General features: G+C 58.1%; 1 protein-coding gene across 2 annotated transcripts; it reads right to left on the bottom strand.

Moving 5' to 3' along the window:
* Positions 1–1757: 1757 nt before the first annotated feature.
* On the bottom strand, positions 1758–23211 carry TLE2 (TLE family member 2, transcriptional corepressor). 2 transcript variants are annotated; one of them, XM_036116126.2, is made up of 20 exons: positions 23033–23211; positions 22861–22958; positions 22349–22412; positions 21896–21940; positions 19421–19483; positions 17147–17221; positions 16726–16909; positions 16330–16349; positions 12949–13056; positions 11673–11717; positions 10970–11119; positions 9629–9767; positions 8625–8785; positions 7496–7572; positions 6473–6722; positions 6073–6320; positions 5823–5970; positions 4161–4311; positions 3512–3588; positions 1758–2070 (listed from the first exon to the last, which is right to left on the bottom strand). In XM_036116126.2, exons 1-20 carry the CDS (start codon positions 23054–23056, stop codon positions 1963–1965), a joined length of 2235 nt encoding a protein of 744 aa, XP_035972019.1. In that variant the 5' UTR covers positions 23057–23211; the 3' UTR covers positions 1758–1962. The 2 variants fall into 2 exon arrangements, with proteins under 2 accessions (XP_035972019.1, XP_035972020.1); XM_036116127.2 differs by having other exon boundaries at positions 16726–16906.
* Between the last annotated feature and the right edge of the window lie 18 nt (positions 23212–23229).

Here is a 23229-nt window from a genome sequence, read left to right as displayed (position 1 = left end):
TCCTTCCCATTGCACATGTAGTAAAGCAATTGGAAAAAAGCCGAGTGGGTCTGTCCTTTTCTGTCCCCGGCCTGTCTTGTAGAAGTTTGGAAGGACTTTGACCAGCTGGGTCTCCCAGCCTCGAGTCCACAAGCACTGAGAATCTCCTCAAAGCCACTGACCCCCTGTTGGGAGTGGGGGTGGATATGGACCCCTTCCTCCTGCTCCCTCATCTCCCAGAGAGGGGGTTTCCCATCCAGGGATGGGTTCCCCCACCCTTCCCAAGACACCCTGGTGCATCTCACCTGAGGATGAACCCAACCCCCAGGGGGACACATGGCAACATCTGTGGACATTAGTGGTCATCATGACTTTGGGGGGGTATGCCTGGCATCAAGCGAGTGGGGGCCAGGGATGCCACTCGGCCCTCCACTGCCCAGGACGCCCCCACAGAGAGTGATGGGTCCCAGTGTCAGCAGTGCCGGGCGGGGAGAGGGTAGTCGACAGCAATCGCTCGTTGGCTGGCTTCTCATCCACCCTCTTCGTGCCTGGGGGCTCTCACGACAGCTTTGCTCACCCTGTCCCTCCAGGATAAGCGTCCCAGAAGGTGCCGACCTGTCTGCTTTCCTTACCCAAAGAATTATCCTCGCCCCAAAAAGTGCCTCCAAAACTCCAGCTGGGTCTGACTTGTTTTCCCCGAGGGGCCCCGCCATCTCCGTCCAGGAGATTCCCAGCAGCACCCCGGCTTCACCCCCAGTCCCTCCACAGCTGCCCACGGGAGCTTCCAGAACGTCGACCTGATTATATGGCTCCGCCCCAGGCTGGCCCCGCCCCCGGGCTGGCCCCCCACCCCCAGGCTGACTCCCCTCCCACCCCGCCCCCAGGCTGGCCCCGCCCCTGTCTGGCCCCGCCCCCGGGCTGGCCCACCTTCCGTAGGCTCTCTCCGCTTCAGCCTGGGCTGGAGGCCTTGCTCTCCCTGGAGCTGAGGAGGAGCAGAGGAGGAGTACCCTGCCCGCCTGGTTTCCACCTGGCCTCGCTCCTCACCTCCGAGCCTTTGCACATGCTGTTCCCTCTGTGCTCACACAGTCTTGCATCACACACCCACACACACCCCCACGAAATGGCTGTTTCTCCTTGTCAGCTCTCAGTTTACCGTCCCCTCCTCTGGGACTGTGGTGTTTGTTCAGCACCTTAGGGTTGGCAATGTGTCCTCGTGCACCAGGCTCTCAGGAATTATCCGTGGGTCAAAGGCAAGCACCCCAAAGAGCCATGTGCGCCACTGTATTCCCCCAGCCATTGTACGTGGGCAGCGTCTTGGGATGATTCTGTCCAAAGGGCTGGCGGTAAAAGAGACCCAGGCAGCTCTGGGGCCAGACCACCGAAAGCCTGTGTGACTTCCTCACCCCTGCGACGTTGGACCCCGAAGCTACATGTTGTGATGGCAGAAACTCCACCATCCTGGAGCCCCGAGTGTCTGCCGGGAGCCGAGCCCCACCAGCCAGGGGCACACAGGCGAGCGATCAGTGCCTGTGGTGTTCAGTCACTGAGGTCCGCGGGCGGCTGGTGACGTGGGTGACTTAAGCCGTGCTGCCCCGTACCACCCCTGCTGCTCGCGGCCGACCCGGCGCTAGTTCATGCAGGACGAACTCCTTCATCGTCCAGAAAAGGCACAGGAGGCTGAGAAAAGGAAAGCCACGTACCCGCAGCTACACAGCCCTCCCGCAGGAATGGTGCCCAAGGAAAGCAACAGTCCTGGTTCTCCAGCCCAGTACAGAAAGGCAGGTGCGATAAATACATTTATTTCCCCGAAGTCCACCTGCCCGTCCAGCCCCATGTCCAGCAAGGGAAGATGGGAGGGAGTCAGCCAGAGGGCAGACGAGACTTAGCACTCACAGGTATGAATGGAGAGGGGGGTGTCGGGGTCTCTGTCCGGGATGCCCCTCCCCTAGGAGCCGGGCCAAGGGTGCAGGAAGATGGGGGGTCTCAGTAGACCACCTCGTACACGGTGGCCTTCTTGTCCCCTGAGCCTGTCACAATGTACTTATTATTTCCAGAGATGTCACAGCTCAGCACGGAGGATGATTCCTTGGACTGTGGACAGGGATGGGGGGGAAGGAGAAAAGGGGGAGGTGAGACGGGGCCTTGCACAACGTTCAGAGGGAAGAGGCAGGGCAACTGGGGAGTGCCTGCCCCGAAGGATGAGCCTGTGGTCAAGGCTGGGGCTGACACAGGACTCGGGATAGGGGAGCCCGCAGTGGGGGGCCAGGACTCTCCCAGTCGGGGGGCAGATGATGGGGGGAAGGAGGGTGACACATTTTTCCAGAGGAAGGTCCGCTGGAATCGAGCCTCTGGACAGTGACAGTGCTCCTGGGAAGGGCAGGACCTCTGTGCTCCTGACACCGAGAGGGACGGAACTGAAGCCCTGCCCTTTCGTAGGCAGCTCAGAGAGAGTGTGCCGTAGGCACGAGGCCGCACAGCACAGCGGCGGGCTAGCTAAGCCTACTGCGCAACGACCTACAGCAGCAAATCTTTCCTGTGAAGGGCCCAGCGAGTTCTCCGGCTTCGCCAAAGGCCCAGAGAAGTCTCGAGCCAACAAGTCCAGAGGCCAAATAAATCTATGTCACATGATTCTCCTTTTGTTTTCCTGCCCTTAAAAAATGTGGACATCCCCCCATACCCACTAGGATGGCTATGACCAAAAAAGACACAGTAAGAAGTGTCGGTGAGGATGGGGAGAATTTTGAACCCGCGTGCGCTGCTGGTGGGGTGGAGAATTGGAAAAACAGTCTGGTAGTTTGTCCCAAGGTTACACAGTTATCAGCAATTCCACTCCAAGACATCTGCCCGAGAGAGATGAACACGTGCCCACAGCAGCAGGATTCACAGCGGCCAAAACGTGGAAGCAACCCACGTTTCCATCAACAGGTAGATGGGTAAGCACAATGCAGCCCATCTATACTAGAGGATATGATCCAGCCTTAGGAAGGAAGGGACCCCGACACCTGCCACGACGCGGAGGGACCCCGAGGACACCAGGCCAGTAAGAGGAGCCAGACCCCGAAGGACACATCCCGCAGGACCCCACCCCCAGGAGGTCCCCAGAGGAGTCCCATCCACAGAGACAGAGAGGAGACGGTGGGAGCCGGGGCTGGGGCAGGGGGTGGGGAGTCCGTGCTTTGTGGGGACAGAGTCTCCGCGTGGGGAGATGGAACGTTCTGGAGACGGAGGGTGGGGGTGGTCGCAGGACGGTGTGAGTGTGCCTCATGCCGCTGAACGGTATACTTAAAAATGGCTAAGATGGTAAGTTTTATATGTCTTTAAAAAATTAAATACACACACACACGAAGAACCCAGGCTGCAGGCAGGTACGGCCTTAGGGCCACAGTGTGCAGACCCTGCTTTAGTAGTTTGCTGGCTGGGGTGGGGGGGGGCACTTGGACGACCCTGGGGAAGTTCCACGGTTTACCCACCAGTGCAGCCACCCTGGGGCCCCTGTTCGCACGGCGTCCTGCCCTGCCCTGCCCTGCAGTACCTGGAAAATGCTGGCTCCATACGGTGTCCTCCAGGCGTTGAGCAGGTTGTCTTTCCCGGTGCTCACAAACCAGCGCCCTGGGGAAGGGGGGGCGGGGGAGTTCTAGGAGGGAGGAACTGAAGATGGGGGGGCGCTGGCCTCTCCCTTCCTGGCACCTCTGCTCTCACAAGGGAAACACTGGGCCCGAGGGGGCTCCATCTGGACTTCGAGAAGGGGGAGTCCCCAGGAGAGGGCTGCCAGATAAAATCTGGGATGTCCGGTTACCTTCGAATCTCAGAAAAACCACAAATCACTTTTAGTACAGATGCACCATGAGTGTTTCATGATTTGTTATTAATTTTTAGTATATGGGTGTGTCCCGTGCAATACTTGGGACATACTTATACTAAAAATCGTTTGGGTCTTTTTTTTTTAAGTGTAAGTATATCTCATGCACTATTTAGGATATATTTGCATGAACAAACGAGTGCCTTTTAGTGTAAGTATGTCCCAAGGCGACACTTGGGAAAAACTTACACTAACAAAGGACCTGCTAAGATTCAAATTCCACCGGGCATCCCGTGTTTTGTCGTGTGGGTTGTTTGTGGTGTGCTGTGTTTTGGCAGCCCCATCCCAGCGCCCTGGAGCCCTGCCCAGCCCGAAGACCCACCGCAGGAGGCGAATTTGAGGGCGAGCACACAGCTCTCGTGAAGGTGCAGCTGGTACTTCTCGGGCTTGCGGACATGCAGGACCTCCACGTTGCTGCTCTCCATGCCGACCGCCAGCCAGTCCTGGTTGGGGCAGTGGCCCAGGGAGAAGATCTGGGCGGTGCAGAGGGAAGAGGGGAGATCAGAACCCCCTTCAGACGGTGGAGGATGCCCGGGGGGCGGGGGGAAGGGGAGAGGCCCGGCGCTCTCCCCGTGGCAGCCCCGCACGAAGAGGCAGCTGGCCCAGGGCCTGGAACACAGCAGGCAATTGCATGTCGAATCATTAATATTAATCAGAATTACACGGAACCCTGGGGCCTCACATCCATTATCCGGTCTGAACGCACAACAGCTCCGGGAGGGAGGGAAGCGGGAAGAGCGTGAAGCCGGGTGAGGACAGTCGCCCCCCCCCGTGAGCAGATGGTGGAAGGCAAGCTGAGACCCCGGCTCGCTCAAGGTCACAGATCCGTGAAGGATCGGGCCTTCGGACTCCCAGCTTGGAGCTCTCCCCGCTTGCCAACACCTCCTCTTTGATCTGGAAGGGCTCGGTGGCCTCACCGTGCCGTGCCCCAGCCCCAGGGAGGCACAGTTCCACCCGAAACTTCTCAAAGTCTTACTGCCAGGACACGTGTGGAAAGAACCATAAATTGAGAGCAGAGAGGACTGGGAGGTTTTACACGTTCTCTCCTTGGCCATATAGAAGTGTTCCTGTACACAGACAGGGGGCCCGGCGGGATGGGACACGCTCGCCATGGGATCCCCAGAGAACAACCCGTCTAAGTCTCAGGGACAAGGGACAGACAACTACATCCACCTGCACCCCTGACTTCCTTATCAAAGAAATTTTAAGCTAAAGAGAAGGTAGAATAGAAAGAGTTTGGGAGTTAGCTACCCACAGGCTTTAAGGAAGGGGGCAAATGGAGATGGGTTTTGAAGGATGAGCAGGTAGGAGTTCACCAATTTGTCAAAAGGAAGGGAAAAGCATGTCAGCTGGAGGGAACCATCAGTGGAGAGGTCTAGAGGTGTGGCAGGGCATGGTGTGTGTGAGAACAGAGCATGGGGGTCTTAAATGTCAGGCCAAAGAGCTCACACCCTGCCCCCAAAGCAGGGGGAAAGAGGATCTAGGTGACGCTGCTCAGCCGTGAGGAGCCCTCTGGTTCTGTTCAGCCGTTTCACTACATCCTTCAGTCTGGACTCGCACAATGCCCTCAACAGAGACCTCTGTCCAACTCCCATGTCAACCTCTACCTGTCCCCCCAGATCACTGGCTCCCCCATGGTGAGTCCGAGGGGCTGGTCAGGAACTCTCAGGAGGGTCAAGAGATTGAAGGTCCGGAGGAGAAACGAAGGAATGGGAGAGTGGCTCGGCACAAGCATCCGGAAAAGCGATCTGAGGGTCTTAGTAGGCCCACAGCTTACTATGAATCAGTTCCTTTATGCTTCCCTATATCTGTCCCTGGAGAATTAAGGGGGGAGCCTGCGGATGTGTCCGAAGGACAAAAACGACGGGCAGACAGCAGGTACTTGGTCCCACTCAGCCCATGGAAGTGAGTGCCTTGGGTAGAGAGGAGGGGTCTCCGGATGCCCCAACCTTCTAGGGCCCTCCCAGCAGACCCAGTGCCGCACCTGGGAGCTGAAGTCGTGCTGCTGCAGCTGGCGGCCCTCCCGCAGGTCCCAGCAGCGCACCGTGTTGTCCAGGCCCCCGGTCCAGAGCCGAGTGCCGTAGTCGGAAATGTCGATGCAGCTGGCACCGTCCGTGTGGCCCTGGAACTGCCTGCGGGGAGAAGGGCCCAGGCGACCGTCGTGGGGCGGGACCCTCCCACGCCACTCCTCCGCCCCCCCCAGCCCACGAGCCAAGGGGGCGGCGGCCGCGCACCTGACCATGGTCTGGTTCTGCAGGTCCCAGACCACGATGTTGCCGTCGCTGCAGCACGAAAAGCAGACCTTGGCGTCGGGGCTGACGGCCAGAGCGTAGCAGGCGGGGGCCGAGGACGTCAGCTCCGCCTTGATGCGCGGGGTGGGCGCCGCCAGGTCCCAGATGGACAAGGTGCTGGCCTCGCCGCCCACGATTAGACTCCGGCCGTCGGGCAGCAGCTTGCAGGAGCGAATGTAGTTGTCCCGGTTCTGGGACGGAAGAGAAGCAAGCGTGTAGGGCCGGCCCTCCGGACCCGGCCTCCCGGCACCCGGCGCCGGGTCCGGTCTCCGAGGCTGCGAGCCCCGCCCCCGCCGGACAAGCCCCGCCCCCGCCGTCCTCCAAGCCCCGCCCCCGGCCTCACCAGGCAGTCGAGCTGCGCCACCGGCGTCTTGGCGCCCGGCTGCCCCACGTCCCACACTTTCACGCAGCCCTTGCCGCCCGTGTACACGTGCTGCGTGGAGCCGCTGATGGTGACGGCGCAGACCACCTCGCCGTGCGCCAGCGTGTGCAGCTGCCGCGCGTGCCGCGGGATGCCGGCGCCCACCAGCGCGTCCGAGGGGAAGGGCACCGGCTGCATCTGCCCGTCGGCAGACACGTGGAAGGAGTAGGCCCTGCGCCGGAGGGGCAGGGGGAGGGCCGTGACGCGCGGGCAGGGCACCGCCGCGCCCTCTCCCCCTCCTCCCGGGGCAGGGAGGTGCCCTCCCCGGCCCGGTGCCCCCATGCGTTTGGGGAAGGAACCCCACGATCACAGGTGACCCGGCAGTCAGCGTGGTGCAGAAGAGGAGGGGGTCCTAGCCCTAGCCCGGCGCCCCGCCCGGTGCCTGGTGAGCAAGCACTGAGTAAAGGCTGAGTGGAGAGGATCCATCCAGGGAGATGCCATGCCCGGAGAGCTCCAGAGAATGGGACCCAGTAGGAACACCAGCCACATGTGGCCGATCATATTTAAATACATTTACAACTTCAGTTCCTCAGTGGCAAAAGCCACAGGCGGCCGATGGCGATGGCAATCACTGGACAGCTGTAGGTCCAGAACATTCCCCATCGCGGCAGAAAGTTCCTGGGTTCTTGAGGCTGGGTCCATCTCTGGGTCCATGCACTGTAGGGTGTGCAGCAGTATCCCTGGCCCCACCCACTGGGGGCCAGATGCGGGTGTGACAACTAAAAATATCACCAGACATGCCAAATGTCCTGGGGTGGGGGTGGGGAAGGCAAAATGCCCCTCCCCCCTCGTTGAGAAACAGTGGTCTACATTTTGCTTGTTACATACCTCTCTCTCCAGAGAGCTCCTCAAAGAGAACTTCTGGAAATGCAGCAGGGAACCCCAGCCCCCACCCCACAACGTAAGCACCTGACAGGAGGCAGGGAGCCCAAAGCCAATACTCACGGCTTTCCGCCAGGGATAGTGGGCAGGGAGGAGGAGATGGATGACCCTCGGAGATGAGGATGACACTCGAATGCCATCTGTCAAAAATGCCGGAGGGGGTGTCACAGGGCAGGTGACTCAAGCCCACCTGTGCCTTCCCCCAGGCTCATCTGCCATATTTCTCTGTTTCTCAGAGGATCCCCCATCTGTCCATCAGCCCCTCCCCAAGAGGCCGGAGATGCCTGGTCCTCCACCCACACTGCAGCTAGGAGAGCAGAGGTTTTCACTTGTGGGACCCCAAAGCCTCTGCCCAGGGAATCCTAGAATCCCAGAGTCAGAAGGACCCTGAAGAGTCTTTCTGACCTGCTCTAGAGCGAGAGTTGGCAAACTATGGCCCCCTGCTTGTTTTTGTAAATAAAGTTTTATTAGTACACAGCCACACCGGTTCATTTATATGTTGTCTGTGCTGGCTTGGAGCTATGAAGGCAGAGGTGCAACTGGTCCAAAGCCAAAAGTAGTTACTGCCTGGGCTCCTGCAGAAAATATTTGCTGAGCTCTTTTCTACAACGTCCCTCACAAGTGCCCACCCCGCCTGGGGTCTGGCATGTCCCCAGTGACAGCATTTTCTTCCCTCTGGAGGCACCCTGGTCCACTTCAGGGCGGCTCACTCTATCAGCCATCTGTCCCCACGCTGCCCTCTGGGGCCCACACAGCCCCTGTCTGCTCCCTCTGCCCCAGCTCAGGGGTCTCATGCCCCACTCCTTCAACTCCTTCTCATGAGACCTCACTTCCAGTGCTCTCCCCAGGCTAGTCCTTCGTCTGCAGTCTACTACAATCGTTGCAGTCCCTTAAAACTCAGGGCTACCAACTGGACGCCCTCTGCCAGGAGGCTGAATGGGACTCTCAGCCCCATGGCTGGGGCTCTCTGCTCCTTACAATGCAACATACTCACTGTTGCTTCTTCCAGTTATAGGTGCTTATTTGCATTACGCTTGTGGGCTACTGAGACCCTCAGATCACCTTCCCACAGGCACATGCACTTGCCAAGCCGGGTTCCCATCCCTTTCCCTTGTCTCTCCTTATGTAAGTGGTTTCTCCTCCCGGCCCCCAGCCCCTGTGCCCTGCTGGTGCCCCCACGCCGAGGACTCACCATGGGGGACCGTCCATACACTACAGAGCCGCTGACTTGGGGGGACAGGTGGAGGCTAACGTAGGAGCTGGGCACAGAGAGGTCCCCATTAAGGGCGCTGTGGGAGCTCAGGCTGAAGGATGTGGTGAAGGGACTGGACAGTGTCAGGGGGCTCCTCAGGGCTGAGTGAGAAGAGACAAAGATAGGTCTTCAGACATCTTGGACCCAGATCCAGCCTTCCACGGCCTTGGCTGGTCATTGGGGCTGCTGTGGTCTGGTCCAGCATCCACCACACCCTTTCAAGTTTCCAGATTTTGAGAATAGTTCCCTCTGGCTGACATGGGTTCCCTTTCCTTCCTCAGCCGCTGAACTCCTACTCACCCTTCAAAACCTAGACCCAATGTCCAGCAATATCTCAGGAACATCCCTGAGCCCCCTCACCACACCCCTAGCCTCTAACCTTGCCCATTTTGGTTCCCTCCCTCTACCCTAGCCACAATCACACAGGGCTAGGAGTTTTGGGGTCTGGGTCTCCTTCCCCACCATCTGGGAGCTCCTCGAGGGCAGGTTCCAGGGCTGATTTCTTTTTGGGACCCCAGGACCAGCACAAGGGCCATAAGACAGAAAAGGAGAACATGTCATCCCCACATTAATGATGGGGAACCTGAAGCTCAGAAAGGTTGAGTCACTTGCCCAAGGTCACACAGCTGATGAGTATCCAAGGCTGGCCTCAACCCCAAGGCTGTCTGACTCCAAAGCCTGTTCGCTTTAGTGCCTGTCCCAGTGCACTAGGCTAAAGCTCCTGAGTAAATCATTTCCCCTCTGGGCCTCAGTTTCCCCACCTGTCAAGCCAAGACAGTGAGGAGACCGAAGCCCAGGGTGAGTCAGCACTGGGCTCAGAGTCCTGGAAAGGCCAAGGCCATGCCAGACCTGGATTCAAACCTCCTGCTTTCCCCACTCCCTACCATTTTCTAGAACCCTCCCCTCCAAGAGACCTGTTCTGACAGGCCCCAGCAGACGCTCACCAACACTGTCCGTGCAAGGTGCTGGCTTGGCAGCAAGCTGGCGGAGGTGACCGGCTGAGCTGGGCCCGGGGGTGGACGCATCCTGGGGCGGGGAGGAGTCGCAGGACTTGGGGGCAGGAGTGCTGGCGGGAAGGTCGTTCTGGGGAGAAAGGTCAGGACTGATCACCCCCTGGCACCTGGCACCTGGCAGCCCACGAAGTGGTGAGAAACTAGGTGGGAGAAGGGAGCAGGTACATCCATGCTAGGCCAGGGCTCGGGGGAGGTGCCCGCACGCCAAGCAGCGCCCCTCTGCGGTTTCGGGGGCGTGGCCCCCCGCCCCCCCGCTGATCCCCTGAGCATGGGGACAGGCGAGGGTCTGCACACGGGGAGCGCCAGGCGGGTGCCTGAGCGGGAGGGGGCACAGCAGGGCAGGACCCTGCGCGAGTATAGTAAGGCTCGCGGTGCGATACACGGTCAGGAGTGCGGTGTAGACTGGCCTTGAGCAGGAGCAAGACTGCAGGGAGTGGGCTTGCAAGAGAAGGCCGCAGGAAGTCGGGGGCTGTCCTGCCCTTTGGGGCCGAGGAACGGGAAACTCGTGGGCAGGCAGAGCACGCGGTGCCCGCCACACGCGCACGCCCACGAGGGGGAGTGGGAGGCGACCACGTGGGACAGGGAGGCCTTGGGGGCGCGTCTCTGGGAGAACAGAGCTGCCCCTCCCCCTCTGGTCTCCTGAAGTGGAGGAGGTCACCGAAGATGCCGCGGGAGCCCCAGCCTCTGCGGTTGCCATGGCAACCTGCTGGGAGGGGAGGCCTGGAAACCGACGCACTCTCTGGGTAAGTGCAGGGCAGGGGTCTGGGGAAGGTTTGGGGAGGGAGGGGCGGGACAAATGGAGCCCAACTGTGAACGCCCAGGGGGGAGAAGCTCTTCGGGGGTTCCTACACCTGGCACTGAGAAAGTTGTTCCCATAGTAATCCTCTTGCCTTTCGGGCACAGGGATGACAGCTCAGGTGGGGCTGGTGCATCCCCAGCGCCTCTCAAAGGCTTTAACACTTGAGGGGCTGGAGTCGGCGAGAGCCTGCATCCTACAGCTCACTGTGTTCATGTCCAAGGGGCTTCCTATTTCTTGCAAGAGATGCTTGGCTTCTCCACAAGATGGTGAGTGGTCTTTTCTTATGTATTTAGGTTCCCCAGAGCCAGTCCACTTGGGAAAAATGCTTGGGTAGAGTAGAGGCGGTGTTTAGGAAGGTGGCAAAGAATCAGAGCCTGGCTGGTTTCTCCCCACTCCACACCTAATGTGGTTGCACCTGTTTCCAGGTCCCCAGGATGAATAAAGTGAGTTTCAAGGCCTCCCCTACTCCTTACCAGGACAAGCTCCTTGGCTCTGGGGAGTGGGGAGCCGAGGCTGGAGGCCAAGGAGGCCGGGCTGTCCACAAGGTCCCGACGGGCAGGGACGCAGATGGGTGCCTTTCCACACGGGGTGGTAGCTGGGCTGGGGGGCTCCGAGGGTTGGTCCTGGGTTTGAGGAGGTGACGTTAAGTGGAGATGAAGTGGGCGAAGAAGGAGAGCCTCTCTCTATACCCCTCCCAAGCCCCATCCCACACTCCAGACCGGGCACCTACGATCCACCTTGGGAGGATTATGAAGCCCCTGCCACCATGCCTTACTTTACTCATCTGTACAATGGGACTGACAGTACCCACTCCATAAGCACACACAGCGACTACTATGTAAGGGCTTTTGTTGTCCCCCACTGAACAGATGGGGAAAAGTGAGACCAGGGAAGACAGCGTAGTCCCCCAGTCACACAGTGAGCCAGGGCTTGAAGCCACTTCTGCTGCCCATCCTGTGTCCTCTGGGCCTCAGTTTCCCCACCTGCGCTACAGAGAGGAGGTCGGCTTGAGGTGTCCCCCTATCCCCTACTCCCATGCCACCCTCATCCCAGCCATCAACAGAGAGGGGGCCAGGACCCCCCTTCCCTCTGGACCCCCCAACACTCTGGAAAACCTACCGCTCGCTGTGCCCAGACCTCTGAGTCCCGGAAGTCAGAGGCTGGACCCCGACTCACCTCGTCCACCACCAGGTTGTAATCGCTCTTGTCTTCGTCACTCTCCTGGGGGGACACAGGAGAGAGAGCTTACCCTGGCCATGCCCCTGCCTCCACGTCCCCTGACTCATCCTCAGGAGGTGGGGCATACATGGGGCCAGCCCCAGTCTGATCAGGATTCTGGGGCTCCAGAGGCCCCTTTGCTTGGTTCAGAAAGAAGGTTGCCATTTGCTCAGGTGCAAAGGGGGATTTGGGAGGGTGGGTGGGTCCCTCATGGAGGAAAATGAGGGGGATGGAGCTGAGTACCCAAGACTTGCTGTGGGGCCCTGAGTGCCTCCCAGCCCTCCCTGGGTCTGTTTCCTGCTCTGTGCAGTGAGGGGACAGCCAGAGACCAGGAGTCATCCAGACCTCCCTCCTGGCTCTTACTCCACAGAGTCAATCAACCTCTCAGGATTGTCCGTCTCATCTACCCATCTGCCCACCCCCATCCCCATGGCCTAGCAGAGACCTCATCCCCGCCTTAGCCTCCTGGACTTCAGCCTTGCCCCCTCCAAGTAGTCCTCCAAGCTTGCCCCAGAGGGATTTTCTTAACACCTGTCCCCACATCTGTTCTACCTCCTTCTGTGGCTCCCCACCACCCTTGGGAGAAACAATGTTGTCTGGGGCTGCCCTCTGGTCTAGCTGAAAAGCAAGGGAAGACCAAAGCCTGCAGCCCGAAGGCCACATCTTCCCAGCAGGGGGGCATTTCTTTGACCCCCCCCATCCCCAATTTTCTTCTTTAAAACAAAATGAGTTGCTGACACGTATAGAACAGCTGTTATGATTGTTGAAGACTAAAGGCATCTCTGAGAAACAGAAGGATTGGCCGATACTGGGCCTGCCAGGAGGCTGGGACCAGGTTAAGGCTGTTCCTGTGGATGAGACAGGTGCTTCCCCACCAGCCACAGTCCCAGCCCCCACTTTCAGCCTGGCCCCCGGGGTGCCAGAGGCAGAAACTACAGGTGCAGTGCTCCTCCAGTGAGGGAGGGGGTCCCGGCCCTGGAGGAGGGGAAATTCTAGATGGCTGAGCCATAGCCAGGAGGTAGGAAAACGGATGCCTGGTCCAGAAGCTACAGAGACAGAGCAACTAGAGCTGGGCCTGGCCCCATAGGGGCTCTTCTGGTTGCTCAGTGCTCCCTGGGCAATGGGGAGCTACGGAAGGCTGTAGAATGAGAGTCATGGCCAGAGCTGGGCTCTGGAAGGCTCTGAGGAGCACGGCTGGGGGCCCACCCCAGTCTTCTGCTTGCCCCCCACTTACATAAGGTCCTGACAGATCCTTGTCCTCAGCTCGCTGCTTCCCACTGCCCCCCAGGCCACCCGGTCGCTCCTCTTCCACCACACTCTCAGGGGGTGAGGGGGATGCGCTCTGCAGAGAGACAAGGGCCGGGTGAGACAAAGGGTCAGGGTCCTGGGGCCCCAGACTCCATCCTGGCCCAGCCAAGACTGAGGGTCCCCAACACAGTTATTAGGATCTGTGCCTCAAGCTTCCCATCTGGGAAATGGGACCTTCCAAGGGCAGACTCGATGCTAAGTCCTTGGCCTCACAGCAAGCTTGTGGGCAAATGATGGTTAATCCCATTGTACAGACAGGGAAACTGAGCCTAAGGGAAGACAGGCTGTACAGTGAATTAGGGGCCGAGACAGGACTCAAAACCAGCCCACACATGCCAACAATATGACCTTTGGAGGTCAAAGGCTGGGTGAGCAGGCACAAAGAACCCCCGTGCCCCCCAGCATCAACCTGCCTTTGGGCCCTTAAACAGTTTGCTCCTTCCCTGGGACTCAGTCTCCCCATCTGTACAGAGAGGCTGCCCCACACAGTGATTTCTCAAGCACTTCTGTTGTGGGATCAATTCTTCAACTGAGATTTTATCTCGAAGCCCAATGTGATGGTCAGATAAGAAATCCAGCCTGGAGAGCTGCCTGGCTATATGCAAACACACAAAGGAGGAAGCAAAGTCCCGTTGGGACGATGGGGCAGCTGGGAAAGAAAGCATGCTGCAGAAAGCGCAACCACAGAAGCGAAAACCATGCAGCCACTTAAAAAAGAAAGTAGAAATCTTTTTTTTTTAATTTTTTTTATTTTTTTTTAAAGATTTTATTTATTTATTTGACAGAGAGAGACACAGCGAGAGAGAGAGCACAAGTAGGGGGAGTGGGAGAGGGAGAAGCAGGCTTCCCGCCGAGCAGGGAGCCCGATGCGGGGCTCGATCCCAGGACCCTGGGATCATGACCTGAGCTGAGGGCAGACGCTTAACGACTGAGCCACCCAGGCGCCCCATAGAAAGTAGAAATCTTTAAAAAAAAAAGTGGGAGGTGGGGTGGGACGCCTGGCCGGCTCAGTCAGCAGAGCGTGTGACTCCTGACCTCAGGATGCTAAGTTCGAGCCCCACGTTCGGTGTAGAGATTACTTAAAAAAAAAGAAAGACGGGGCGCCTGGGTGGCTCAGATGGTTGAGCGTCTGCCTTCGGCTCAGGTCATGATCCCAGGGTCCTGGGATCGAGCCCCGCATCGGGCTCCCTGCTCAGCGGGAAGCCTGCTTCTCTCTCTCCCTCTACTGTTCCCCCTGCTTATGCTCTCTCGCTCTGTCAAATAAATAAATAAAATCTTCAAAAAAAAAAAAAAAAAAAGGAAAGAAAGTTGAGATGTGACAGCATGGAAAGATGGCCACAATGTATCACCAAAGTAAAAAAGCAAGCAGGGAGAGAGGCAGTTGCCTTGGCATTTCTCTTAGACCTTGGGCAAGTCGCCTCACCTGTCTGCATCTGTGTTCTCATCTGTAAAATGGGGATGGGAACAGCACCCACCTCAATGGCTGCTGGGAAGCCCCAGTGAGCCGTGGAAGGCTTGGCCTAAGCCAGCGCCCGGGCCGCGGTGAGTGCTCCCTGTTCTCTCTGGAGTAACCAGCCCATGTGTGTGCAGCTACAGAAACCCATGTGATATACCAGGGTCTCTCCCCTCAGCACTGCGGGCCCACCACGGGAATGCTGGGGGGCTGAGCATCATCCCGGGCCCCACCCCCTCGATGCCAGGCGCTCCGCCAGCCACAGATGTCCCCACACATGGCCTGGTGTCCCCCCGGGGGCAGAATCTCTCATTTGACCACCACTCTTTCCTCGTATCAAGTGCGTTCCCACCACGGAGCAGCTCCTGTGTAGAATCTGTCTCTGTGTGGGGGGCATGCCAGACACCGGGGAGAAGTCTGGAAGGAGGCGCTTCAAACTGACGACAGGAGTCATTTTAGGAAAGGGGACTTGGATGGGGGGTGGGCAGTGGCTCAGGGCAAGAGCCAGGACAGCCATGGTCCCTTTACTGGGTCAAACAGGGTCCCCCAAAGTTACGTGTCCAGCCAGAAGCTCAGAATGGGACCTTATCTGAAAATAGGGTCTTTGCAGAAGTAATTTGTTTCGGTGAGTGCATACTGGATCGGGGTGGGACCTAGTGCAATAGGACTTAAAAAGGGTGGGACACACAAGACACACAGGGGAGAAGCCACGTGAGGATGGAAGTAGAGACGGAGTGATGCAGCCACGAGCCAAGGAGCCCCAAGGATGGCCAGACACCACTAGAAGCTGAAAGAGCCAAGGAAGCATCCTTCCCTAGAAACGCTGGAGGGAGCCGCCCCGCTCACACCTCCATTTCAGATTTCTAGCCTCCAGAACCGGGAGAGAATAAATGTGTGTTGTTATAGGCCATGCAGGGTGCGCTAATTTGTTCTAGCAACCCCAGGAAACAAACATGGTCCCTTTTCTACAGGAAAACCATCTACAGGGATCGTTCTCTGTAGGAATTGTCTCGTATTAAACAAGTAAACAAACAGGGCCAGTCGGCAACTGGCAACGTTTATCAAAAATGTAATCTCTGCCTCAAAAGAGGCATTTACAGGAGCGTATGCTATGGACATTCTCTTATCCGACCCAAAGGTGTTTCTGTGAAGATGTCCACCAGGGCGTTGTTTATCGCAGTGAGAAAGGGAGAAATGGTCTCCGACACATACTGTTAAACGAGCAAGACACAGAGCGGGGACATAAACTGCTGCCATTGATCCACTTGGCCTTGAACATATGCGAACAGACACACGCGCACGCGCATGAGCACACCCAGAACAGCGCCGGCCGGTAGAAGGCGGGGAAGCTGAGTCAACTCTGGGGGTTGCACCGTGTCCGGTTTCCTGCATTCGATACTCTATTTTATACAAGCCTTTACCGTTGGGGGAGTCTGGTATAAGGGTGCCCGGGGCTTCCCTGTACTTTTCTTTGCAACCTCCAGTGCATTTATAATTGTCCCAAAACTAAACAATTTTTAAAGAAATTACACACGGGGATCACAGACTATTTCTGTCCGGCAGCACTCTGATAGATAATATTGGATGGATGATGGATACATTAATGAATGGAGGGCTGGGTGGAATGCATTTATTTATTCAATTGCAAAAAAAATGCTCAAGCTGGAAAACTTTCGACAAATAAAACTCTAGCCTGATGGGCATCTCCCACAACCAAAAGGCTCCAGGCGACCCAGCTGCAAAACCAGATATGGATCTTGTTCTGAGGACCCTATCAGCTCAGAACCACCAGCTTCAGCCACATGCGAATAGCAAGCAAATATCACACAAGTTCCTGGATGCCCTTCAACTTACCCTGCTCGGGGCTCTCTCCACTGGAGGTTGGGAGTGAGGCAAAGGGAGAGAGAAGAAAAGATGAGGGTTTCGTAGCCCATGGTGCCCGAGGGTGCACCCCTCCAGAGTTTCTAGAGCCCTGTCCCCAGCTCAGAACCTCCCTTCTCCTTCCAACACCCTTGCAAGGGAATGGGTTGTTCCTCCCCTGAACCATTCAGATAGATGCCCAGAGACGGGCAGTAACTCGCCCAAGAACACACAGCCATTGGGGGAGTAAAGTTGACCCCCAGGGCCCTGCACTCCCCATCATTCACTCCCTCACACTTCAGTGAGTTTGGTGCTCTGGGCAGGGTGGCCTGCCAGTCCCCCTCCCCACCCTGTCCCCCTGGCCAGTGCCACCCTCTGCTGCCCGCTCACCTCTGGGTCCCTCGGCCTCCCCACCTGCCCGGTCTTCCTTGGCGGCCGCAGCCAGCTGAGCCTGGGCGGCCAGTGCTCCGGACAGGGCCAGCAGCCCCGTGGCACCGCTGCCCACCAGGCCAGCAGGGCGAGGGGTGAGGGGCACAGGGGGGGCATGGTGGGACAGCGGCTGGAGCTGCTGCTGCTGGAGAGAGGAGAGGTGCGCCAGGGCCAGGCCGCAGCCCAGCGGTGCCCCTGGCCCACGAGGCCGCCCAGAGCCGTCACAGGCTCTGGGCAGAGGGGGCACCCCAGAGTCTGCAGGGAGGCCAGAGCCCAGGCCAGCTGCCCACCCGGCACTCCCAGCCAGCTTTAGCACCTACTGGGTGCCAGGGCCCCAGGGGTGGGGTCTCCCCAGGGCAGGGGAGCAGCAGGGGGGACTCACCCCGATGAGGCTGTTCAGCTCCCCCACGGTCACCTGCTTGGCCCGCTCCACGGCTTGTAGCACCTGCTGTTGATGCTGGGAGGTGGGGGGACGGGGAAGGGGGTGCTCGGCTCCCTGTCTGCTGGCCATCCCCCTCTGCCCAGGCAGTGCCCTCTGAGGCCCCACTCCCCCTCCCCCCTCATCCTGTCCCCAGCACTTGCTATTTCTCTTCTCTCTCTCCCTTTCCATTTTAAATGTGAGACAAACACAAAGACAAAGAAACAAAGCATATACGGGGCAGTGAAAACTAGTAATTATAAATCGGGGTTCGATTGATCAGGATCTCCCTGGGCACTGTGGACATCGGGGCGGGTCATTCTCTGGGGGGCGTCCCGGGTGCTGTGGGAGGCTGAGCAGCATCCCTGGCCCCCACCCACTCCATGCCAGGAGCACCGCCAGGCCTGATGACCACAGACGTCCCAAACATTGCCCAGCGTGCCCTGGGGACACCTTCGCCCCCAGCAAAGAACCACGGTCTAAATCAGCACCCGGCTAAACACCCCCGGGTCAAAAAGTAGAAATTGGCAGCTTGGAGAAGCCTCAGTGCCTCTGCCCATCTATGGTCCTTCTTCCTGCCGCTCTCTGCCTCAAGCAATGAGAAAACCTCCTCTCCACGCATTGTTGGATAAGGAAGCCACCGGCCACACGTGGCCACTGAGCACTTGAAATGTGGCCGGTGCAAGTGAAGAACGAAAGGTTTCATTTAATTTAAGACAAATGTCAGTAGAAACTTAATGTAATATATTTACATCGAAACATAGATGAACATATATTTAAGGGACCACATGTGGCTGGTGGCTCCCGTGGGAACAGACGATATGCGGCTGTTTATCCACACTCCCGAGCTCGGGAATTTGGGCTGCATTCCCACCGAGGACGTGTCAGATGCTACTGGGAAGCTCTGTGTGTGGCACACGCGTGTGTAAGTGTGTCAAGGCCGAGGGTTGGTAAATGTTCTCTGTAAAGGGTCACACAGTGAATATTTTCAGAGTTGCAGGCCTGAAGTTCCCTGTGGCAGCTTTTCTATCTGCCCTTTGATCAGGAATGCTGCCATAGAGATCGGTACATGAATGGGCATGACGGCATACCAATAAAACTTTATTTACAAAACAGGCAGAGGGTGGGATTTGGCCCTCCGGCTATAGTTTGCTGACTCCTGGCCTAGAATGGAGTCGCTGGGGCACATGGGTGTGTCTTTATTCACTTCCTAGTCTTTTCATCCTCCTTTCTTCCCATGTTGCCCTTCTCACCACGGCCACCTTGTCCCCACCCTAGGCTTCAGACACCATCTCTACAATCCCAGTCCGGCCAGGACATCCCTCCATCCCAAGCTTCCAGAAAATCTCAGATTCAGTGGGGTCCAATGCAAGATGAGCATCTCTCCTGGTTTTGTTCCCCAACACAACTAGGGCCCCCCATTTATCCACCCTGCAGTGGAACCTGCCCTCATGTCTCTTACGGACAGAATGCTCCAGACAGAAGCAGGGACAGCTGATGTCAAGGTCCTGAGGCTGGCAGGTACTTGGAGAATTCTTATAAGAGTTAACTTTTTTTTTTTTTAAGATTCAGGGAGGTGTTCATACTGCTTTATTATGTCATCTGCCCTGGTTCTACTTTTTTAAAATTATTATTGTGGTTACAGATACGTAAGAGTTGTCATCATAACCATCTCTAAGTGCACAGCTCAGCGGCATGAAGCACACTCACACTGCCATGCAACCACCCCCATCATCCATCTCCAGAACTTTCCATCTCCCCAAACTGAGACCCTGTCCCCACAAAACACTGACTCCCCATCTCCACCCTCAGCTCCTGGCTCCCACCCTCTCCTCTGTCTGTGTGGATGATGGGTCTCCTCTAGGGACCTCCTGGGAGAGGAACGGACAGTATTTGTCCTTTGGTGACTAGCTTACTTCACTGAGCACACAGAAGGGCTAACTTTTACTGGGTGCTTACTGAGCACCCAGTATCACCCTGGCATGTGTCCGCTTGTCTAAACATCACCACAAAGGCACAGACAAGGCAAGCAGCCAAGGGCAGGTGGCCAGGATTCGGACCCAGGCAACCTGGTGGAGCCCCCACTCCTCACCCTCAGCCACCCCCTCCTTCCATCCCTGAAGCCCCTGCTCCAGCCCGGCGCCCCCCAGGCCACCCAGCGGAACCAGTGCCCGCCACACTGAGCCGGCCCCCTCCCCCAGCCCTCCAGCTCCCCTCTGCCCCAGCAGGCCCACTCACCTCCTGCGTCAGGAAGGGGATAATCTGAGCACAGATACCACTGAGGCGCTTCACAATCTCGGCCTGGCAGGAAACAAGGGGGAGGAAGCTTGGAGGGGGGACCCTCCGTCCAGACCCTCAACTCCAGACGTAATAAGCCTTGGCAAAGCCCGGGAGGTAGGGGGCTGTCACCAGCAGGTGCAAATGGGGGACGCTGCAGCCAGCGAGGCAGAGGCTCGGGGCAGACCGAAGGGCTGCCGAGGAAGCGGTCTGCTGAGCGGATGCCCAGAGCAGCCGTGAGCCGGAAGGCGAGGACGGATCCACCAGCCGCCAGACACAATCAACAGATTCCCAGGAAGCAGCCACACAGACGCCCCACTCAGATGGGCTACTCAGAAGCTTGGGGGTCATCATAAACAAAGGAGTGGCCCTCACAGGCCGTCTCTCCTGGGCACAGGCTCTCTCTGGGTCTCCTCTGCAACCTGGACCCCTGCCAGGCAGAGACCCCAGTGCACCACACTCCGGGGAAGGGCTTTGTGGTGGTGGGCTCATAAAAAGAAATAATATTTTGCTCTTTGTCCCCAGTTCCTGGCACAGAGCCCCTAAAACTCTTGGGATTTCTCAGTGATGGGTAAGGGATGGGAGGGGGTGGCTTTTGCTGCTCTCAGTAAGCCCCTTTCAGCCATACCTGCATTTGTTAGAGGGATGGAGGTCGAGTTAATCACCAATGGCCGATGATTTTGATGATTTAATCAATCAGGCCTATGCAATGAAAGCTCCATAAAAACCCCTTAGAGTTGGTGGAGAGCTTTGGGTGGGTCAAAGTATGGAGGTGCTGGGAGGGTGGTGCACCCAGGGAGGCCACGGATGCTCTGCGCCCCCACCCATGCCTCCCCCTCCACCCCTCTTCCGTCTGGCTGTTCCTGAGCCCCATCCTTTCTAATAAGGAGGTAACCTAGTAAGTCAACAGTTTTCCTGAGTTTTGGGGACTGTTTGGGCAAATTATCAAACCCGAGGTGGGGATTATGGGAACCCTCAATTTATATATAGTTGGGTGGTCAGAAGTGTGGACCGGAGACCCAGACTTTTGTTTGGTATCTGAAACAGGGGTAGTCCAGTGGGGCTGAGCCCTGAAGCTGGGGTCTGCACTGACTCCAGGAAGACAGTGTCAGAATCAGGCTGAACTGCAGAACGTCTGCTAGTGTCGGGGTTGGAGAATCGGTCGGTGTTCAGAAACCCACATGTTTGGTGTCAGAAGAATGGGGAGTGGAGTGGAGACAATGTGGTTTTACTTGCAGGTTTCACTGGGGAACAGGGTCTGGGCCAGGGGTGCCCCACAGAGGCCGAACAGAGGGAAGTGGGGTGGGGAAGGGGGCAGGTATGGCATATGCAGCTGTGTGCGGGGTCAGCCTATGCTCTGCTTCTACCTGGGTTAGAGGGGTGCTAGACAGGGTTCCCCCTGGGAGGGCGGAGGCTGAGCCCTAGCACCTGCCTGCCTCCCTGTTAGACGGTCTATTTCATGCACTCACGGGACCACGCCCTACTCCAGGCAGATCAGCCCCCTCCAGCCCACACCAGAGCCAGCAGAGCCCACACATACCCAGAAAGGCAACCCCAGGCCGCCCACACTCTCAGCCCACCCCCCTCCTCTTCCCATCCACCAGGAAGCCCCCCCCCCCTTGTTTTAGGCTCCACCTGTTGTTTTGATATTCTGAGGGACAGAATCTAAGAGTCCATCAACCTCACAATCTCACAATCTTTCAGGGCCCCTCTTATCTATCAGGGAACCTTGAGGTCAGTGTCAGGTTCTCGGGGTTAATCTTTTCTTTTAAGGAGGTTCTGTGCCCAGCGTGGAGCCCAACGTGGGGCTGAACTCATGACCCTGAGATCAAGACCTGAGCTGAGAATCAAGAGTCAGATGCTTAACCGACTGAGCCATTGGGGCACCCCATCTCGGGGTTGCTCTTGAACAACTGGAGTCAATTTCAGAACCTTCTGGTCTAACTTAGAACCTTGAATCCCACGCAGAAGCTGACAAGAGTCTCAGAACCTCAGAGCATTAGGGCCCATCTCACATCCTTCAAAGCATCAACAGAAGCTTGAGGTCCATCTCAGACCATCAGGATCCATCTCCAAACATCAGACTCTCTGGGCTGAAAGGGACCTCCAGTACTGTCTGGCCGGCCCCCTCCCGGGGACAGGAGTCACCTCCACTGCCTCCTGTCCTGGCTGCCAGCCTCTGGGACAAGCCCTCCTTGACAGAGACACCTGGCTCCTGCCCACTTCTTGCCTCTCTGCTGGACCATGTCTCTGGAAGTGCAGAATTTTTTCCTGTTGTGAGGCTGAAATCTGGCCCCCTGGTCCCAGAGATTTCGGGATGAGACCCCTGCTCCCTGGGTCTGCTTTGCCCCAGACTGCTTGAGTGCTGGGTCTCTCTCACAGCCTCCAGACCCTCACCCTTCCTAGTGGACACTCTGACCCCCAACACACAGTTACCTGCTTGTGCATTTCAATGTTGAGCCCGTAGGACATCTCATAGTACTGCAAAGGAAAAACCAATTGGGAACGTCTACTGGGCCAGTGGATGCTGGGTCTTCCAGGAGCCCCCAGGCTGGGGGAATCACAGCAGGGCACAGAGCCTCACAGGCCCAGGGGAGCCCAGAGGGGAAAACCAGAGGAGGAAGCAGGGAGGGGGGGCAGGAGAAGGTGCCCAGAGACCATGGCCCCTCAAAGATGCCCACGGGGAGAGGGGACATCCTTGTCTCATTGTTTGCAAGAGTTGGGAGGGCCCTCATAAAGACAGCCTGGAATCCCAACCAGTCCAATTTACAGATAGGGAAAATGAGGCCCAGAGTGGCAGGGTGAGCGGGATTTCACACCCCTGGCGCTTTTACTCACAGCTGAGTCCTCCTCCCCACTGCCCAGTCCTGGCCATAATGAGCCCCTCACCATGACATAATGTCGTTGCATTTCTGTCTTCTCACTGGCCAGCTTCTCACATTCCAGCTTGAGGCTGGGAAGGAGACGGGGCATGCGGATCCCACTCAGCCCTGCCTCTACCACCACCCCATCCCCACCGCACCCCCCACCCCGAAAGACGAAAGACGCAGGGACACCCCATCTGAGCCACTTTCCAAAGTGATGGGTTTGGCTCTTTCCCCTCTCCCCACTTCCTTATCCTCGCCCCACCTCCTGGTCCCAGTCCCTTCCTACCCCTTCTCAGGCTCAAAGTGTCCCAGTACTGGGTGTCCCCATCCACCTCACCTGCCTTCCACCTGGAAGCCCTCCCTCTCCCCTGGAGTGGGGGGCAGGCTCCCTCCTCCCGGCACCCTGGAGGCCCCGCCCCCGCCTGGCTGCGCCCCGGGGCCCCCAGCGGCCAGCCCCTCTCCCCCGGGCTCCCAGGTGAGCTCCCAGGTGAGCTCCCGGGTCCCCCGGGGCTGGGCGCCCCCGCCCCCCCTCACCTGTGGTACTGAGCCTGAAGAAACTGGAATTCCTCTTTGATGCGGTCGCAGATCTCCAAGATCGAGAACTTGAAGGGCTGGCCGGACTGAAGCGGGGTCTGGGGGAGACGGCGGGGTCTGAGCTCCCGGACGCCCGCGCCCCCACCCCGCGCAGCCCGGGCCCCCCACTCACCGGGTGCCTCCCCTGGGGGTACATCCTGCCGATCCGGAAGCCCCCCGCGCCGCCGGAGCCCGACGATCCCGAGGGGGGGCGGTGGGGGGGTGGCGAGGCGGCGACGGGGCTGGGGGTGGGGGGAGAGGCCGGGGGTGGGGGCCGCCCGGAGAAAGGAAGAGGGGGCGCGGCGGCGCGGGGCCGGGACCCCGGAGCGC

This window comes from Halichoerus grypus, chromosome 1 (genome assembly GCF_964656455.1).
Source record: "Halichoerus grypus chromosome 1, mHalGry1.hap1.1, whole genome shotgun sequence".
Taxonomy (NCBI): domain Eukaryota; kingdom Metazoa; phylum Chordata; class Mammalia; order Carnivora; family Phocidae; genus Halichoerus; species Halichoerus grypus.
This window is presented reverse-complemented; position numbering and strand designations above follow the sequence as displayed.

Bases quoted from the DNA above. Each gene is read 5' to 3' on its own strand.
- TLE2 (XM_036116126.2), bottom strand. From the start codon at position 23,056: ATGTACCCCCAGGGGAGGCACCCG. The intron at 19,484-21,895 runs GTAACTGTGTGT...GTTTCCTGCCAG, and splicing joins ACATTGAAATGCACAAGCAG to GCCGAGATTGTGAAGCGCCT. The intron at 3,589-4,160 runs GTGGGTCTTCGG...CCCCTTCCCCAG, and splicing joins CCTCAAATTCGCCTCCTGCG to GGCGCTGGTTTGTGAGCACC.